The 19,180-nt window shown below is 61.1% G+C and overlaps 3 protein-coding genes and 1 non-coding gene across 5 annotated transcripts; 3 read left to right on the forward strand and 1 right to left on the reverse strand.

Annotated features, from left to right (window-relative positions):
• Nucleotides 1-221: 221 nt before the first annotated feature.
• Nucleotides 222-3,317, forward strand: CISD3 (CDGSH iron sulfur domain 3). Its single transcript, XM_041402321.1, has 2 exons — nucleotides 222-502; nucleotides 1,173-3,317. The coding sequence occupies exons 1-2, from the start codon at nucleotides 290-292 to the stop codon at nucleotides 1,368-1,370; spliced, it is 411 nt and encodes a 136-aa protein (XP_041258255.1). The 5' UTR covers nucleotides 222-289; the 3' UTR covers nucleotides 1,371-3,317.
• A 56-nt stretch (nucleotides 3,318-3,373) lies between these two features.
• PCGF2 (polycomb group ring finger 2) lies at nucleotides 3,374-9,148 on the reverse strand. 2 transcript variants are annotated; one of them, XM_041402319.1, is made up of 9 exons: nucleotides 8,526-9,148; nucleotides 8,206-8,302; nucleotides 6,806-6,861; nucleotides 6,356-6,406; nucleotides 5,758-5,866; nucleotides 5,481-5,529; nucleotides 5,108-5,224; nucleotides 4,588-4,668; nucleotides 3,374-4,254 (listed from the first exon to the last, which is right to left on the reverse strand). In XM_041402319.1, the coding sequence occupies exons 1-9, from the start codon at nucleotides 8,635-8,637 to the stop codon at nucleotides 3,397-3,399; spliced, it is 1,530 nt and encodes a 509-aa protein (XP_041258253.1). In that variant the 5' UTR covers nucleotides 8,638-9,148; the 3' UTR covers nucleotides 3,374-3,396. The 2 variants fall into 2 exon arrangements, with proteins under 2 accessions (XP_041258253.1, XP_041258254.1); XM_041402320.1 differs by having other exon boundaries at nucleotides 3,708-4,145; nucleotides 8,526-8,892.
• Nucleotides 9,149-13,186: 4,038 nt separating this feature from the next.
• On the forward strand, nucleotides 13,187-13,260 carry TRNAN-GUU. Its single transcript has one exon. It is a non-coding gene; the product is annotated as a tRNA-Asn (tRNA).
• Nucleotides 13,261-15,163: 1,903 nt separating this feature from the next.
• PSMB3 (proteasome 20S subunit beta 3) lies at nucleotides 15,164-18,384 on the forward strand. The gene is made up of 6 exons (XM_041402313.1): nucleotides 15,164-15,333; nucleotides 15,498-15,682; nucleotides 16,108-16,215; nucleotides 16,788-16,965; nucleotides 17,264-17,358; nucleotides 18,276-18,384. The coding sequence occupies exons 1-6, from the start codon at nucleotides 15,331-15,333 to the stop codon at nucleotides 18,322-18,324; spliced, it is 618 nt and encodes a 205-aa protein (XP_041258247.1). The 5' UTR covers nucleotides 15,164-15,330; the 3' UTR covers nucleotides 18,325-18,384.
• Nucleotides 18,385-19,180: the final 796 nt, after the last annotated feature.

Raw genomic sequence — 19,180 nt, forward strand, 5'->3', positions numbered from 1 at the left:
CACCGTGACTGGGAGCGGGACCCGGCACCGGCACCGGGACCCGGCACCGGCACCGGGACCCGGCACTGAGATCGAGCAGCGGCACCGGGCCCGGGTGCCGGGGGCGGCGGCGGTACCGAGCCCCGGAACCACACGCCAGGAGCGCCCCCGGCCCGGCCCGGCCCCGCACGGAGCAGCCGCGCTCCCGCCGAGTCCGCCCGGCTCTTCCGGCGGCGCCGGGAGGAGGAGGAGGAGGAGGAGCCGCGCGGGGAAGGTCACCGGGAGTGACACCGGGAGCGGCACCGGGACCATGCTGCGGCCCAGACCGGCCGCGCTCCTTCCGCTGATGAAGGCGGCGGGGGGCGGCCGCCGGTGCCGGGAGCCCGCGGGCGGGGCGCGGGTCCCGTCGCTCTGCTCCGCGCCGCCCCCGCAGCCGGTGATCGCCGCCAAGGAGCCGTTCCCGGTGGAGCTGCAGGCGGGGAAGACCTACGGCTGGTGCGCCTGCGGGCACAGCAAGCGCCAGGTCGGGCCGGGGGGCTGGGGGAACCGGGGGCGTCCGGGAGAACCGGGAGGGTCCGAGGAACCGCGGGGGTCCGGGAGAACCGGGAGGGTCCGGGAGAAGCGGGGTGTCCGGGAGAACCGGGTGAGTCCCGGAGAATCGGGGGGGTCCAGGAGAACCGGGGTGTCCGGGAGGTTCCGGGCGTTCCTGGGGACTCTGCGGTGGCTCCCGGGGGGGCTCCAGGGGATCTGGGAGCCCCCATGGGGGTCTGGAGGGTCCAGGGGCTCTGGGGCACCGCCAGCCCCGAGTTGGGATGTGTGCAGATGCCGATGGGGCCAGGGCAGGAGCGGCCCCACAGGAACCCCCCAGCCCCGGAGAGGGAGGTTTTGGGGCGCTTTTGGGGTTCTGCGCTCCCGGGAGCTGCAATTCCCAGGGATGCGCTGCCCAGGGGTGGGACGGGACGGGACGGGATGGGACGGGACGGGACGGGACGGGACGGGATGGGATCTGTGGGATAGGATCTGTGGGATGGGATGGGATGGGACGGGACGGGACGGGACGGGACGGGACGGGACGGGATCTGTGGGATGGGATGGGATGGGATGGGATCTGTGGGATGGGATGGTCACGGTGGCCCCGGGACAGCATCCAGCCACCCAAACCCCTCCTTGACGCCGTCCCCGTTTGCCCGCAGCCCTTCTGTGACGGTGCCCACAAGAAGGAGGCGCCGGGGCTGTCCTCGCTGCGCTTCACCCCGTCCCGAAGCGGCCCCGCGCTGCTCTGCGGCTGCAAACGCACCCGGAGCCCCCCGTACTGCGACGGCTCCCACCGGGGGCACGAGGTGCAGGCGGCGCCTGAGCGGGGCTCGGCAGCTCCGGGATGCCCATCCTGACCCCGGCACGGCCGCACGGCGGGAGGACAGGCTCCAAACCCCAATGAAACCCTAATTCCGGAGCGCCGGGAGCCGCCCCCGCTGCAGGGATTCGCCTCCCGACCCCAAATCAGCCTCTGGATAATGGGGTTGGTGGGAGGGACCCCAAATCAGCCTCTGGATAATGGGGTTGGTGGGAGGGACCCCAAATCAGCCTCTGGATAATGGGGTTGGGGAGGGGCCTGTGGGAGCTGTGGAGTTTGGCAGGAGGGATCCGTGGGATTTGGGCTCTGTGGGATCTGTGGGATTTGGGATGGAGATACCAATGGGATTTGGCAAGAGGCTCTGTGGGATTCGGGCTCTGTGGGATCTCTCAGGAGGCTCTGTGGGATCTCTCAGTAGGCTCTGTGGGATTCGGGCTCTGTGGGATCAATCAGGAAGCTCTGTGGGATTTGGGCTCTGTGGGATCTGTGGGATTTGGGATGGAGATACCAATGGGATTTGGCAAGAGGCTCTGTGGGATTCGGGCTCTGTGGGATCTCTCAGGAGGCTCTGTGGGATTCGGGATCTGTGGGATCTCTCAGGAAGCTCTGGGCAGCCACCCTTGTGGTGTTTGTTCATTTCCAAAGCTGGACCCGAGGTTTGCAAAGGTTGAACCCTAGAGATTGAGACTGGGATCATTCCCAGAGACTGGGATAATTTCCAGGACAATAAACAGGGTCTGAACACACGGAGCGGTCTGGGATGTACTGAGAGGAAAACCCGACACCAAAACACCCCCGAGCCCAAACCTGAACCCCAGCCCAAACCCAAATCATGCCCTGCCCAGCCCAGACAGTGTGCCCAGGCCAGGCAATGGTTGGACACAGGAATTGCTGAATTCCAAACAGGAATTGTTGAATTCCGTGGAGAAATTTTAATTCCATGCAGGAATTGCTAAATTCCGTGCAGGATTTGCTAAATTCCATGCAGGAATCATTTAATTCACTGCAGGAATTGTTGAATTCCCTGCAGGAATTGTTGAATTCCACAGAGGAATTGCTGAATTCCACACAGGAATTGCTGAATTCCCTGCAGGAATTTGCTCCCTTCCCACGCTCACCCCTCTCGGGAGCCTCCTGGCCAAAGGCGCCGAAATCTGATTTTTATTTTTATGTTCTTTTATTCCAAACGCACCATGGGGGCAGGAGGAGAGGCTGGGAAGGGCAAGACACCAAAAATAAAAAAATTCGGGATCATGGGAAGCAGGGAGCAGCTCCATCCCAACCTTTGGGTGCCCCCAAACTTCCCTGGAGCCATCAGGACCTCGGGAAGAGAAAATATTTCGGGGGATTTGTGCTGCTACCACCAAGTTGGAGGAAAATACCCCCAAAACCCCCCAAATTTACTGTGCAGAAGGGCAAAGCCCGCAGGGAACACAAATCCCCCAGAAAACACCCAGGATGAGATCCAGGGACAGCTGGAGCTGCTGGAGCCGGCAGCTCCGGGCTGGGGTGTGAATCCCCAGAAAAAAAACCCAAAATGGGAAATAAAACCCTAGAGCAGAGCCCAGGGAGGCTGAGGAGGGGTTTGGGGTTTTGGGATTGTTTGGGTTTTGGGGGTTTTTGGGGTTTTGGGTTCTGTGCTTGGCCCTCACCTGTGCAGCCACGACCCTGGTGGGGAGGGAGGAGGAGGAAGAGGAGGAGGAGAAGGAAAAACCTCTGGGAAAAGCAGGAATGTGGGAATGGGGGAATGCAGGAATTTGGGAATTTATGAATTTGGGAATGCAGGAATTTGGGAACATGGGAATGTTGGAATTTGGGAATTTGGGGATCTGGCAGCTCCCAGCTCCAGGGGCAGGATGAGGTGGGGGGGGCCTGAAGCTTCCATGAATCAAACCCAGACCTCAACCCCCCCAAAAAAAACCCAAAACCAAACAAAAACCCACCCAAAACCAACCCAAAGCACATTTAAAAATATCCGCCGCCATTTCTGCGTCTTCTCCGAGTTTTTAAATTAGAAAATAATTCCGTAGAACTCTGCTCTGTCCCTATGTACACACCCACATTTATAGAGGTCTGCAAGGGGTTTCAGGAATTCCAGGAGGGGTTTTAGGAATCCCAGGAGGGTTTTGAGCAGTCCCTGGAGGGTCTGCAGCATTTCCAGGAGGATTTTTAGCAGTTCCAGGAGGACTTTTAGCAGCCCCTGCAGGGTTTTTCGGAGTCCCTGGAGGGGTTGTAGGACTCCCAGGAAGAATTTTTGGAGTCCCAGGAGGATTTTCTGAGCCCCAGGATGACTTTTCAGAGCCCCAGGATGACTTTCCAGAGTCCCAGGAAGATTTTTTGGAATCCCGGGAAGATTTTCCGGAGTCCCAGGAAGATTTTTTGGAGTACCAGGAGGATTTTCCGGAGTCCCAGGAGGATTTTTTGGAGTACCAGGAGGACTTTCCGGAGTCCCAGGAGGATTTTTCAGAGTCCCAGGAGGGTTTCCAGCAGCCCCCGGAGGTTTTTAGCTCGGGGCCGAGCCCGCGCTGCCGTTCAGGGCGGTTTTGCGGCCGCGGGCAGGTGGCAGCGGGTGACAGCCGGCTGGCAGCGGGTGACAGTTCGAGGCCGAGCCGTTGAGGGCGGGCCCGGGGGGGCCGTGGCCGGGGCCGGGCAGGGCGGGGGGCGATGCCAGCCCGGGGCTCTGCGCTTTGTCGCTGCCCGACTCGCACTCGGAGGCGCCGCTGGTGTTGGTGCCCTCGGAGGGCAGCACCGGGCACAGCTTGAGCCGCTTGCAGGAGGGCTGCACGCGGTACTTGAGGGCCAGGGGACCGGTCTGGGGACACGGGGACACCGGCACTGCCACCACCCATCCCCCGGGGACGCCGGCGCTGCCGCCCCCCTCCCACCGGGGAACCCGAAAATCCCGCCCGGAGCAAACGCCCCTGTCAGGAAAATCCCCCCCGCTCTGGGATTTGTTATGGGAAAAGCTCCCCCAGGACAGATTTTCCCTCTTTTCCCCAAGGACAGATTTTTCCAGGACAGATATTCCCTGTTTTATCCCCCCAAAACCAGATTTTCCCAGTTTCTCCCAGCACAGATATTCGCACTTTCCCCAGGACAAATTTCCCAATATTCCCAGCCCAGATACACCCAGTTTCTCCTGGGACAGATTTTTCCCACTTTTCCCAGTATAGATATTCCCAGTTTTGCCCCTCAAGGGACAGGCTTTCCCAGTATTCCCAGCACAGCTTTTCCCTGTTTCCCTGTTTCCTCACCCTCCTCCAGGGGTAGATGTAGGCGATGTCCATCAGGGTGTAATATTCCTTCAGGGGCTCGTCCTCATACAGCACCTCCACCTGGAGATGGGAAAGGAGGGATCCAAACCCCGGGAAAGGAGGGATCCAGACCCCGGGAAAGGAGGGATCCAAACCCCGGGAAAGGAGGGATCCAAACCCCAGGAAAGGAGGGATCCAAACCCCGGGAAAGGAGGGATCCAAACCCCGGGAAAGGAGGGATCCAAACCCCGGGAAAGGAGGGATCCAGACTCAGGAGAAGGATGGATCTGGCCATGGGAAAAGGAAGGCCCCAGCCCCAGGGAAGGGACAGCCCAGCAGGAATATTTGGGACAAGCAGGGATCAGCAGTGGATGCAACACGGGATGGCCAAAACGGCCCCTCTGAGCCAAGCTGAGCACGGCAGAACCTGGGCAGTGCCCCCCGAGCACTCCCAAACATTCTGGAGCATTCCCACCCATTCCCAGCCAGCCATTCCGGAGCCCTCCTGAGCGCTGCTCACTCGGTACTTGCTGGGCACGTCCATCTTGTTGCGCAGGAACTTGGCCAGGTGCAGCACGGTCATGGCCGCGGGGCAGCGCAGGAACCGCAGCCCGGGGCTCGGCGGGCACGGTGGCGCCTGGGGAGGGACGGCTTTGGGGGCACCCGGCTTTGGGGTGTCCCACCTTTGGGGTGGCCTGGATTTGGGGTGTCCCAGGGACTGGGGAGTCCCAGGTTTGGGGTATCCGGGATTTGGGGTATCCCGGGTTTGGGGAGTCCCAGGTTTAGGGTGTCCCCCTGTGCCCCTCAGGACTCCCCCAAGGCAGCTGAGCACTGAGGGCTCTGTGCCACCACAGTGCCACCACAGTGCCACCGCAGTGCCACCCCTTGCTCACCTTGTCCTTGTCCAGGTCCCCATTCTCCACGGCGCCTTTCTGGTCCTCCCTGGGGAGGGACATGGGACAGGGATTGGGGAAAGGAGAGGCAAAAACCCCAGGAGAGGGAAACACCTGGGTCCCCCTGGATCCCTCTGGATCCCTCTGGAATGCTGCTCCAGGCACCAGAGACATCCCCATCCTCGGGCTGTAGCGGAGCCCCGGGCGGTACCTGAGCCCAGTTGGTACCAGAGCCCAGCTGTACTAGAGCCCCGGGCGGTACCGGCGCCCGCCGTACCTGCAGTCCCGGTGGAACTCGATGGACAGACTGACGATCTCGTCCTCGGGCCCCGCGCCCTGGTCCCGCTCGGCCACCTCGCCACGCTCCTCCTGCGAGCCCAGGGGAACTGCGGGAGAGTGACAGGGCTGGGGAGGGACCAGGCTGGGACACTGGGACACTGGGACATTGACACTGTGACACTGACACTGTGACACTGACAGTGTGACACTGACACTGACACCGTGACATTGACACTGACACTGTGACACTGACACTGTGACACTGACACTGACAGTGTGACATTGACACTGACCCTGTGACATTGACACTGACACTGTGACACTGACACTGTGACACTGACACTGACACTGTGACATTGACACTGACACTGTGACACTGACACTGTGACATTGACACTGACAGTGTGACATTGACACTGTGACATTGACAGTTTGACACTGTGACATTGACACTGATACTGTGACACTGACACTGATACTGTGACATTGACACTGACACTGTGACACTGACACTGACACTGTGACACTGACAGTTTGACCCTGTGACATTGCCAGTGTGACACTGACACTGTGACCCTGTGACATGTGACACTCACCCTCGGCCACCGGGTACGCAGCGTAGAAGTCACGCCTCCTCTTCATCTCATCTGTGGGGATGGGGAAAGGGACGGGGACAGGGACAGGGACATGAGTGGGGACAGCGCCACAGCTGGGGGGCGACAGCAAGAGGGCACAGGGGACACCCCAGAATGCCCAGGGAATTCCCAGCATGAACAATCCCATAAATCCCGCAGTGGCGCCCAATCCTGAGGGATTTTGGGTCCCCACACCCCAAATCCAGAACTTTTCTCCATTCCTGAGGTGCTTGGAGCAAATCCACAGCTCCTGCTCCAGGATTGTCCCAAAATCTGGGATGGGCGCCGTGTCCATGTGTCCTGCTGTCCCCGTGGGAATGGGAAATCCCTGGGAAGATCCCGGGAGTTCAGGGGGATGGGAGTGAGTTACAAATTCCCAAATTCCCAAATTCTCCCCATCCTTGGCTGCACCTTTGAAAAGCCCTGGCACCAGCTTGTACACGATGTCCTGGAGAGTTTTGTCTGACCTGGAGTGAGGGAAACAGGAAAAGTGGGAGAAATCAGCGGGATTTGGGAACAGTTTGTGTCCTGCACTTTGGGGCCTCTGCTTCCCCCAGCTCCCCTCTGGAAAATTCCCATACCAAACCCCAAATTCCTAATTCCCCATCCCAAATCCCCCAAACCCCAAATCCCTAATTCCCCATCCAAAGCCTCAAATCTCCAATCCTCCATCCCAAATCCCGAAATCCCCAGTTCCCCATCCCAAATCCCCAAAACCCCAGTTACCCATCCCAAATCGCCAGTTCCTCATCCCAAAGCCTCAAATCTCCAAGTTTTTCCAGTTTTTCCCCATGGTTTTCCCAGTTTCTCCCAGTTTTTCCCACATTTTTTCCCCACATTGGGACCAAGTGGAGGTGCCACCACCCCGCAGGGCTCGGGGACAGCGATGGCTCCGTCCCCGCAGGCAGAGCTGGAGATTCCTTAGGAGCCGTGGGAGTGTAAATATTTCATAGCGAGCCAGAAAAAATGGGGGGAAAAGGGGGGAAAGGGCAGAAAAATTGTTACTACAGAAAGAGAGAAAAGGTGAAAAAAACCCGGGAAGGAAACCCGCTGGGCATGGATCAAAGCCTGGTGTGGTTTCCACGGCAACCGATTCCACAGCTGGGATGGATTTCCCTAGAGCTGGAGTTGTGCGTGGGCACCGTGTCACCTGTGGGGACCTGGCGGTGCCACCAGGGCTCAGGATGGATGGATGATGGATGGATGGATGATGGATGATGGATGGATGGATGGATGATGGATGGATGATGGATGGATGATGGATGGATGGATGGATGGATGGATGGATGGATGGATGGATGGATGGATGATGGATGATGGATGGATGATGGATGGATGGATGGATTATGGATGGATGGATGGATGGATGGATGGATGGATGGATGGATGGATGGAGGGATGGATGATGGATGGATGGATGGATGATGGATGGATAGATGATGGATGGATTATGGATGGATGGATGGATGGATGGATGGATGGATGGATGGATGGATGATGGATGATGGATGGATGATGGATGGATGGATGGGGCCACCCCTGGGACCAGGACGGGGCTGCTCCTGGGCTGGCAGCAGAGCCCCAGGGTCTCTGTGCTCCAGGTGCTCAGGGCTGTCCTCTGGAGCAGGGACAGGGCATGAGGGGCCCCCTGAGCTCCCTGAGCTTCCCAGTACCCTGAGCTCCCTGAGCCCCCTAAACCCCCTGAAGCCCCCCAAGCTCCCTGCGCCCCCTGAGACTCCTAAGCCCCAAAAGGCCCCGAACCCCCTGAGTCTCCTGAGCCCCCTGAGCCCCCCGAGCCCCCCAGGGCTCACCGGATGCTGAGCAGGGGCCGGGTTTTGTGCACCTGCACGTCGCACATGGGGCAGTACTTGTTGGTCTCCAGGTAACGAACAATGCAGGTTTTACAGACTGTGGGGACAGAGGGACCCTCTGTGAGCTGGGGGACAAGGGGACAGAGCCCCTGGGACCCCCACACCAGCCTGGGCACATGCTTGGGAACAAAACCCTTGCCCATTGCAGTCCCCGGCAGCTCCACGGGGCAGCACGGCCGGGCACAGGTGGGCACTGTGGGAGGGGTCACTGCGGGGTTTTGGGGCACCCAGGGGATCCTTGGGGACACCGGGACACTCACAGGAGTGCAGGCACTCCACGATGGTGGTGGCGTCGATGAAGTAGCCGCCGCAGAGGGCGCACATCAGGTGTGGGTTCAGCTCCGTGATCTTTATCCGGGTGGTCCTGTGCATCTTGGAGCAGCCCCCGGGCGGATCCTCCCTGCGGGAAACCCCCGCCCTCCCCTTGGATGGGACCCGCAGGGACCGCTGGAGGGGACACGGTGGGGACTGTCACTTGTCACTCCCAGCCTTGCAGCCAGCCCCGGCTCCAGGAGCTGCCCAGCCCCCTCTGCCTCAGCCCTGGGTGGCCCTGGGTGTCCCCAGCTGGGTCCCCAACACGCTGGGACGCCTCTGAGAAGAGGCAAATCCCACCTGTGGCTGTGCACACACCCCCAAAAAAGTGCATTTTGGGTTGGTTCCACGGAAAAGGCATTTCCAGCCAAAATTTTATGGATTTTCCTACAGAAAATCCCCAAGCCCGGTGTCGGGGACTTCCCCCGGGCAGGGACACCCAGCGGGGTTCGGTGGGCACGGCGGGCGCGGGTGGCACCGGGAGCCGCCGCCTCCCGCTCCGGAGCTTCCCCGGTTCCAGCGGGATCGCCGCAGTTTCGTTGTTTCCATGGCAACCCCGACACTTGGAGAGCAGCCGGGATATTGTCGCTGCCACCCGAGGCCAGGCGACAGGCGACGAGGAGCCCCAGGGTGGTGGAGATGAGCGGGACACGGCGGCAGGGCCGGAGCACCGGCGGTGGGGACACGCGTGTGACACACGGGGACACAGAGAGGGACACAGTGACAGACGTATGAAACGCAGGGACACGTGTGACACGCAGGGACACAGGCAGGGACACAGGGACACACGTGTGACATGCAGGCACACGAGGGGACACACATATTACACGCAGGGACACGTATGGGCTACAGTACACATGCATAGGGACACCCGGGCCAGGGGTGGGGACACTGCTGGGATGTTTCAGGGACAGGATGTCATTGAGACTGGGACTGGGGTGCCACAGGGACAGGGACACCATTGGGATGGGGATGGAGGTGCCACAAGGATGGGAAGGAACACTGCTGGGACTGGGATGGGGACACTGCTGGGACTGGGATGGGGACACTGCTGGGACTGGGATGGGGACACGACAGGGATGGGGACACTGCTGGGACTGGGATGGGGACACTGCTGGGACTGGGATGGGGACACCACAGGGATGGGGACACTGCTGTGCTGGAGGGGCAGCAGCCAAGGGGGGCTCAGGAGCCCCAGAACCCCCTCCCAGCCTACCCCCGGCTGCTGCCCCCCGCCCCAGGGGATGGAGGGGGGTCCTGCCAGCCCCTCCCCGTCTCGGGGGTCCCGCGGTGCCCTGTCCCCGTCCTCCCCGCCCGGGACCGGGCAGCCCCGCCGGGCACCGGGGAGCCACGGCTACATTTTGGGGAGGATTTCGCCGCTTTCGGCGCTCGCAGCCGCCAATGGCGGCCCCGGGGCTCGGCGGGAGGGGGGAGCCCGAGCCGCCGGCGCGAACCGGTTCTAATAAACCGGGTGATAAGGGCCGCGGCTTCCCGTGCCGGGGACGGGGGGGAACAAAGCCCCGGCGCCCCGGAGCCTCCCGGAACCCCGGCCCCGCCGCAGCCCCCGGGGCCGTCCCGTCCCGCCGGTGGCTCCCGCACCCCCGGCCGCGACTTTCGGGCTCTTTTGTCTCCGTGGGCGGTGTCCCGGCGCAGTGTCCCCCCCTCCGAAACGCCCCGGGCCGGGCACGGGCGGGGAAGGGCGTTTCAAAGTCACCGCCAACTCGGGCCCCCGCCCGCGGGATCCCCGGCGGCGGCGGCGGGCGCGGGGCTCGGGAAATGACCCGGGACGGCTCTCCCGGCACGGCCCGGGCCTCCCACGGCGCCCACGGGGCCCGGAGCGCCGGGAACGCGAGGGGACAGCCCCGGAGCGCGGCCCCGCCACCCCCGGCAGCGCCCGCCGGGCCCCCCCCGCCGCTCCCGGGGTGCGGGACGCGGCACCGGAGCTGCGGGCATGGGGGAGGGAGCCCCGCAGGACACGAGGGACCACCAAGCGTGTGGGGACAAGGACACGCTCACACGGCACCGGGAGCGGCGGCGGGACGGGAGCGCGGGGCGTGACACCCGGGGGACACGGACACACGGCGGGGATCAGACACGGGGGGACAAGGATACCGGGGGGGACAGGGACAGCGGGGGTACCGGGCACGGGATGGCCACGGACACCCGGGGGACACGGAACCCGGGGGGAGCAGAGACACCGGGGGGGACACGGACACCCGGGGGACACGGACACCGGGGGGGACACGGACACCGGGGGGGACACGGACACCGGGGGAACACGGACACACGGGGGACACGGACACACGGGGGACACGGCCGCGGGGTGGCCTCGGCCCCGCGCGGTGCCCGGGGCTGCCTCGTTTCTCCCGCGGGGGGGACACGGACACCCGGGGGACACGGACACCGGGGGGGACACGGACACCGGGGGGGACACGGACACCGGGGGAACACGGACACACGGGGGACACGGACACACGGGGGACACGGCCGCGGGGTGGCCTCGGCCCCGCGCGGTGCCCGGGGCTGCCTCGTTTCTCCCGCGGCAGCTCCCGCCGCCTCCGGCGATGGGGCCGGGGGTGGGGCGGCCCCGGTGGCCCCGGGGCGTCCCCTTTGTACTCGGGGCCGGCTGTCAGCGCGGCCCGGCCCCTCCGCCCGCCCCGGGGGGGTCCCGCCGCGCCCCCCCGGCCCCGCAGCGGCCCCTTCCTTCCTCCTCCTTTTTTGTTTTTTTGTTGGTTTTTTTTTTTTTTATTTTATTATTATTTTTGCCTCATTTTTAATTTTTTTTTCCCACCTCCAGACGCCGCCAGGCCCCGCCCGCCTCACGTGACCTCATTCCTTTGGGGGGCTGCGGAGGAGGGGAGCGAGGGGCCGAGATTGGGGGGACCCCCCCGGAACCCCCCAGCCCCGGTGATCACGGAGACCCCCGGGGGGGAAACGAGAACTCCCCCAAAACCGCCGGAATGGCCCCAAAATGCGGTCCCCGGTGGAAGCTCCGGGCGCGGTGTTCCCGCCATCGGGGACCCCGTTTTGGCCCCAGATTGTGACCCGGGACGAGCGGGACCCTCTGCGGGACCCTCGGGGGAAGGAAAGGGAAGAGGGGGGGAAAGAAAGAAAAAAAAAAAAAAGAAATAGAGGGAATTTCAAGAGGGAAAATGATGGAAAATTGGAGGGCGGGGAAGGAAAAAAAAGGGGGAAAATAGGAAAAAAATAGGGGGAAATGGAAGAAAGAAAAGGAAAAGGGAAAATGAGAGGGGGGAAAGGGAAGGAAAAAAAAAAGAACGGGAAGAAAAATAGAGGGTAATTGAGAAAAGGAAAAAATGGAAAAGAAGGAGGGAAAATGAAGGAAAACAGGAAAATTAGAAAAACGGGGGAAATGAACAAGAAGGGGGGGGGAAAGGAAAGTGAAAAAACCAAGGAAAACAAAAATTAGGGGGGAAAAAAGGGAGAACGGGAAAATCGAGGGTAAAGGAATGAAAAAAGGAAGGTAAGGAAAAACGGAGGGAAATTAGAGAAAGATGGAAAACAACGGGGAGAAGGAAGGGAAGAAAACTGATGGGAAATGAGAGAAAAAAAAAAACGAAAAGGAAGAAAAAAGAACAGGAGAAAAGGCAAGGAAAAAAGAAGGAAGAACAGAAAGGAGGAAGAGAAAAAAAGCAGGAAAAAAGAAGATTGGAGAAAAAAAAAGAAAAAAAGGAGAAGTCGGGAAGGAAATAAAGGAGGGGGAAAGGGGCAGGAGGAGGAGCGGGAGGCGCTGAGGGAGCGCGGCCCCGCACTCCCGGGATTACCGGCGGTCCCTGCACTCCCGGGATTACCGGCGGTCCCCGCACGCCGGGATTACCGGCGGTCCCTGCACTCCCGGGATTACCGGCTGCTCCCGCACTCCCGGGATTACCGGTGGTCCCTGCACTCCCGGGATTACCGGCGGTCCCCGCCCCGCCCGCTGCCGGCGCTCGCAGCCCGGTCCCGTCCCGCTGTCCGTGCCCGGGGGTTCCCGGTGAGCCGCTGTCCGTGCCGCTGTCTCGGTTCACGGGGTCGGTGCCTGCTGGAGCCGTTGCCGGTGCCGGTGTCCGGTAGCCCCGGTTCCGGTGTCACGTTTCCCTGTGCTTGTGGCCCGTGTCCGGTGTCCCGTTCCCGGTGTCCGTTGCCGGTGCCTGTCCCCGTTCCCCGTTCCCGCTGTCCTGTTCCCGGTATCCTGTTCCCGTATCCCTTTCCCTGTGTCCCGTTCCCTTTCCCGGTATTCCCGGTGTCCCGTTCCCGGTATTCCCGGTGTCCCGCTCCCGTTTCCGGTGTCACGGTATTCCCGGTGTCCCGTTCCCAGTGTTCTTTTCCCGGTATTCCCGATGTCCCGTTCCCGGTGTCCCATTCCCTTTCCCGGTGTTCTCTCTGTCCCCTTCCCAGTATTCCCGGTATTCCTGCTGTCCCATTCCCGGCATTCCCAGTATTCCCAGTGTCCCATTCCCAGTATTCCCGTTATTCTCGGTGTCCCATTCCCGGCATTCCCGGTATTCCCGGTATTCCCGGTGTCCCGTTCCCGGTGTTCCCGGCGTTCCCGGCTCTCCCGCTCCCGTTCCCGCGCCGAGTGCCGCGTGTGCGGGGCGCTTTCAGCGCAGTCTCTGTGGCGCAATCGGTTAGCGCGTTCGGCTGTTAACCGAAAGGTTGGTGGTTCGAGCCCACCCAGGGACGGAGCCGCTTCTTTTGCCGCCGCCGCTTCTGTTCCCTCTTTTCCCGGTGCCAGCCCCGGGGAGCGGCCCGGGGTGGACGGAACCGGACACGGAGAACGTGCCGGGGGCAGGGATCCACTCCCGGTGCTGCCTGCAAGGCGGAGCAGCGGCTCCAGCTGTGCTCCCACGAGGAGGTTTTGGGACATTAAAATCGCAGCTGAAACCGTGTTTCCATCCAAATCCTGAATTTTGCCTCAAAATTTAGCTGAGGGGGCCCCCAAGGCTGCCAGACCGAGATTCCACTCTCTGAAAACTCCTGTAAATTCCATTTCTGCGCCCTGAGATGATGGAATTCCCAAAACTCCGGAATTCCCAGAACTCCGGAATTCCTGTTTCACCCCGGCACGAGGCCACGCTGGGATCGATCCCCGGGATACCCCCGGCTCTGCCGGGACTGTTCCCACCGGACTTCGGCTCCTGCCAGGAAACTTTTGTGCCGGAAAACCCCTCAAAAATGCACTTCAAAAATAGGATTTAAAAACAGGATATAAAAATGGGATTTAAAAATAGGATTTAAAAAGAGGATCTGACAGCAGCGTGAGCCCGGCCCGGCTCTGCCTGCGCGTCGGGACCTGCCGTGACCCCGGAGGGACCTCGCAGAGTGACCCCAGCCCCCCGTGCCGGCGCTTCCCGAGGAGATTTTTGGGAGAATTCCCTTTGGATGGGCGAGCTCGGGGCTGTGTCCGCGCCCCGGAGATGCGGCCGTTCTCCCGACGGATCCAGCTGTGCCCCCATTCATCCAGCTGTGCCCCCATTCATCCAGCCCTGCCCGATCCAGCTGTGCCCCATTCATCCAGCTGTGCCCCCCCCAGATCCAGCTGTGCACCGCTGATCCAGCCGGGTCCCACCCGGACGTTTCCCCACTGAGCCAGCTGTTCCCTTGGTGCTCCAGCTGTTCCCCATTTATCCAGCTGTGCACCCATTGATCCATTTGCTCCCCATTGCTCCAGCTGTTCCCTCACTGATCCAGCTGTGCCCCCATTTACTCAGCTCTGTACCGATCCAGCTGTTTCCCATTTTCCCAGCTGTTCCCCCATTTTCCAGCCATTCCCATTTTCCAGCTGTTCCCCCATTTTCCAGCCATTCCCATTTTCCAGCCATTCCCATTTTCCAGCTGTTCCCCCATTTTCCAGCCATTCCCATTTTCCAGCTGTTTCCCCATTTTCCAGCCATTCCCATTTTCCCAGCCATTCCCATTTTTCCAGCTGTTTCCCCATTTTTCCAGCCATTCCCAACTTTTCCCATTTTCCAGCTGTTTCCCCCTTTTCCAGCCATTCCCATTTTCCAGCTCTTTTCCCATTTTCCAGCTGTTTCCCCATTTTCCAGCCATTCCCTTTTTCCAGCCATTCCCATTTTTCCAGCTGTTTCCCCATTTTCCAGCCATTCCCATTTTCCAGCTCTTTTCCCATTTTTCCAGCTGTTTCCCCATTTTCCAGCCATTCCCATTTTCCCAGCCATTCCCATTTTCCAGCTGTTTCCCCATTTTCCAGCCATTCCCATTTTTCCAGATGTTTCCCCTTTTTCCAGCTGTTTCCCCATTTTCCAGCTGTTTCCCCATTTTTCCAGCTGTTCCCCCACCCCTCACTCCCGTCAAGCCTCGCGCGCCCACTGTGACTCGTCACTTTCCCGCCCCGCCCACCCTCCCCCGCCTCAGCCAATCACCTGCCCGCTCCCCGGCGTCTCCCGCCAATCCCCAGCAGCGCTCGGTCTGCAGGCCGCGGCGGCGACCAATGGCGCGCGCGGAAGGCGAAACCACCGGCGGCGGCCACCAATGGGAAGCGTTGGGGTGAGAGCGGCTGTGGCAGTGACCAATGGGAAGCGGTGAGGGCGGGACCAGCGGTGGCAGCAGCCAATGGGAAGCGTTGGGGGCTGGAGCGGCGGCGGCGCGGCGGGGCCGGAGCGGGGCCTGAGCAGAGACCGGGCCGGGAGCGAGCGGGGCCGGAGCTGTGACACAGCGGGGACAGGACGGTGACACAGCGGGGACAGAGCGGTGACACAGCGGGGACAGAGCGGTGACCGAGCAGCCGCAGCCATGGTGAGACCCGGGACGGCCCCTCCGGGGCCCGGCACAGCGCGGGGGAGGCGCGGGGCGAGGCCGCTCCGCGAGGGAGGCCCGCGGGGAGCGGCGGGGCTGGACCGCGGCTCGGTGTGGCGGTACCGGGGGCCTCTCCGCTGTCCCTGAGCCGCCGCTCCGCGCAGTCGATCATGTCCTACAACGGCGGGGCCGTCATGGCCATGCGGGGCCGAGGCTGCGTGGCCATCGCCGCGGACCGGCGCTTCGGCGTGCAGGCGCAGACCGTGACCACCGACTTCCAGAAGATTTTCCCCATGGGCCAGAGGCTCTACATCGGCCTGGCCGGGCTGGCCACGGACGTGCAGACCGTGTAAGTGAGGGCCGGGCTTGCTCTTGGGGTCAGTGGGAAGTAACGGCGCCGGTGCTGCCGTGCCCGGTGCTGCTGCTGGGAGAGGGTTGGAAATGGAGCGGCCTGGTGGGATTTGGGATCACATCACACCACACATCACACTGCCGGACTGGGGCTTCGCTGCTGGACTGGGGATTTCACTGCCAGAGCTGAGATTTCAGTGCTGAAATTCAACTTGCACCACTGAAGTTCAACTTTTACTGCTAAAATTCAACTTTCACCCCTGAAACTCAACTTTTCCTCCTACCATTTTGCCTCAGCTGCAGCAGCAGCTGCGTGTGCAGCCCTCAGTGCTGGTGCCTGTCAGCAGCAGCAGCAGCCAGGCCTGGCTGAGGGGAAGGAGCAGGACCCTGCTGAGCTTTAAGCCCAGCTCTGATCTCTTGCAGGGCCCAGAGGCTGAAGTTTAGGCTGAACCTCTACGAGCTGAAGGAAGGGAGGCAGATCAAGCCCCAGACCTTCATGAGCATGATGTCCAACCTGCTCTACGAGAGGAGGTAAAACAAACTGCAATTTCTGTGTGTGTGCCAGGGAGGGCTGAGGCTGCTGGAGTGGCCAGAGGAGCCTGGATCATTTCCTGTTGTCACCATCCCCTCCCTGAGTGGATTTTTGTTCTCTTGGGGTGACATTTCCTCCCCAAATTGTCTCAAACAGAATCAGTTGTCAAACCAGAACAAACTCCTGCTGCTTCAGGGTGGTCTGCTGTGCCAAAACCATTGCAGGGCTCTCCCTGAAAGGACTGTGGGATGGCTTCTGTGCCTGGAAAACATTGCTGAAGGATGTGGGACTGCACTGGGGGTTGGAATGGGACAGCTGTGGGGACAGCTCCAGTCTGTGCTCTGGGGACTGGGACAGGAGCCAGGGAATGGCTGGGTTGGAAATTCAGGGAAGGGAGGGCGAGCTCTGGGAATGGTGATCCCAAAGCTGCCAGAGCTGCAGGAGCGTTCAGACACTGCTGCCAGGCACAGGCTGGCATTTTGGGGATTGTCCTTTTGCCAGGGTGATCCCTGTGGCCCCTCCGGGGCTGTCCCTGTCCCCAGGGCTGCCCTGAGCCCAGCTGTGTCCCCAGGTTTGGTCCCTACTACACGGAGCCTGTGATCGCGGGGCTGGACCCGCTCAGCCACGAGCCCTTCATCTGCTCCCTGGACCTCATCGGCTGCCCCATGGTCACCGACGACTTCGTGGTCAGTGGCACCTGCTCCGAGCAGATGTACGGGATGTGCGAGTCCCTCTGGGAGCCCGACATGGTCAGTGGGGCTGGGGACACCTGGGATAGCCTGGGGACACGTGGGGTCACCTGGGATCTCCTGGGATAGCCTGGGGACACGTGGGGTGTCCTGGGATTGCCTGGGATCTCCTGGGATCCGTGGATTCAGGAGTTCTCCTTCCCATGCTTGCCGGAGACGCTGAGCTGGGGAGAGGCTTCATTCCAGCTGTGCCTTCCGCAGCCTGAGAGGGAAAGCTTGCAGGGTTTTGGGGGTTGGGATGAAATTTTTGGGGGGATCTGCAGCCCAGGTGAAGCCCTGTGCTCCCTCTGTGCCCCAGGAACCTGAGCACCTCTTCGAGACCATCTCGCAGGCCATGCTCAACGCCGTGGACAGAGACGCCATCTCTGGGATGGGCGTGGTGGTACACGTCATGTGAGTGCTGGGGATCCTGGGGAGCCCAGGGCCTCCACTGCCTTCCCTTCCAGGGATCCCCACATCCAGGGCCTGGCACTGCCTTCCCTTCCAGGGATCCCCACATCCAGGGGCTGGCACTGCCTTCCCTTCCTTCCCTTCCAGGGATCCCCCAGTCCAGGGACTGGCACTGCCTTCCCTTCCAGGGATCCCCACATCCAGGGGCTGGCACTGCCTTCCCTTCCCTCAGGGATCCCCAAATCCAGGGCCTGGCACTGCCTTCCCTTCCAGGGATCCCCACATCCAGGGGCTGGCACTGCCTTCCCTTCCAGGGATCCCCACATCCAGGGGCTGGCACTGCCTTCCCTTCCCTCAGGGATCCCCACATCCAGGGCCTCCACTGCCTTCCCTTCCAGGGATCCCCACATCCAGGGGCTGGCACTGCCTTCCCTTCCTTCCCTTCCAGGGATCCCCCCGTCCAGGGACTGGCACTGCCTTCCCTTCCAGGGATCCCCAAATCCAGGGGCTGGCACTGCCTTCCCTTCCTTCCCTTCCAGGGATCCCCCAGTCCAGGGGCTGGCACTGCCTTCCCTTCCAGGGATCCCCAAATTCAGGGGCTGGGCACCAAGAAATAACTCCTGGAGTTTGAGTCCCTCTGCTCAGGGATTCCCTGGCTGCATTCCTGTGGGATTGAGAAGCTCTGCCCCCCATGGATGCAGCATTAACTCCCGTCTCTGTCACCAGCTGCCTTTTGATAAACCCCATTTTGCTCCTGCAGCACCCCAAACCTGGCAGCTCCCCACAATGAAGGGTTTATTTATTGTCACAACCACCCGAGCTCCTGCCCATGGACCTGGGACTTCCCAAGGCAGGACAGGCTCTAGGAAGGGTTTAAACCTGGCTTTAGCAGTAAATAATCTCTCCTTTTTCCCCCCCAGAGAGAAAGACAAGATCACCACCAGGACCCTCAAGGCTCGGATGGATTAGCCCAGCCCAGCTGCTCTGTGCCCCTCGGGACTTTTTAAAATAAAACTGCCCTGAACTTCCCTTTTGGTGCCTCTGAGCAGGGTGAGGGTGTCACCCTGGCTGCCAGGACACAGCAGTGACCCCAGGGGTGTCACCCTGGCTGCCAGGACACAGGGGTGACTCAGGGGTGTCACCTTTCATCCAGTCCATCCCTCCAGCACCTCCCAAATTGGGACGGAAATACAAATTATCCCAACCAACCCCAGGGAAAACCTAACCCTGAGGAGCCATGGAGGGAAGTGCTGAGCACGGGGGCTGGAGCATTCCCACCCTGAGGGCCGAGTTCCATCCCTAAAGCTTCAGGAGGAGGTTTGAGGTGGCAGCAGAGCTTCCCTTCCCCTGAGCTGCATGGGGCAGCTTTTCCTGCCAGGTCTGGTTCTTCTGGCAGCCAGCACTGGGTAAAGTTGGTAAAATCTCATTTAAAGAGGCTTCTGCTGGTGTGGTTTGTGGAACCATGGAATGGTTTGGGTGGGAAGGGACCTCAAAGCCCATCCAGTGACAGGGACACCTTGACTCTCCCAGGGTGCTCCAGCGTGGCCTGGGGCATTTCCAGGGATGGATAAGCCACAGCTGCTCTAGGAATTCCATCCCAGCTCCTCCCAGGGGGCATTCCTTCCCAAAATCCTATTTAAACCCTGCCCCTTTCCCAGTTTTCCCCCATCCTGTCCCTACCATGCTGGAGGAGCAGCTGAGGGTGACCCCTCAAGGAGCACAGCCGGCAGGACCCAGATGTACACAAAGTTTTAATTTTATTTCTTTTTTTTTTTTTTTTTTTTTTTTTTTTTGTTTGTTGCCCATTTTGTAAAAAGCCTTGATT

The sequence above is a fragment of the Onychostruthus taczanowskii genome, unplaced genomic scaffold (assembly GCF_017590055.1).
Source record: "Onychostruthus taczanowskii isolate IOZ18803 unplaced genomic scaffold, ASM1759005v1 scaffold197, whole genome shotgun sequence".
NCBI lineage: Eukaryota > Metazoa > Chordata > Aves > Passeriformes > Passeridae > Onychostruthus > Onychostruthus taczanowskii.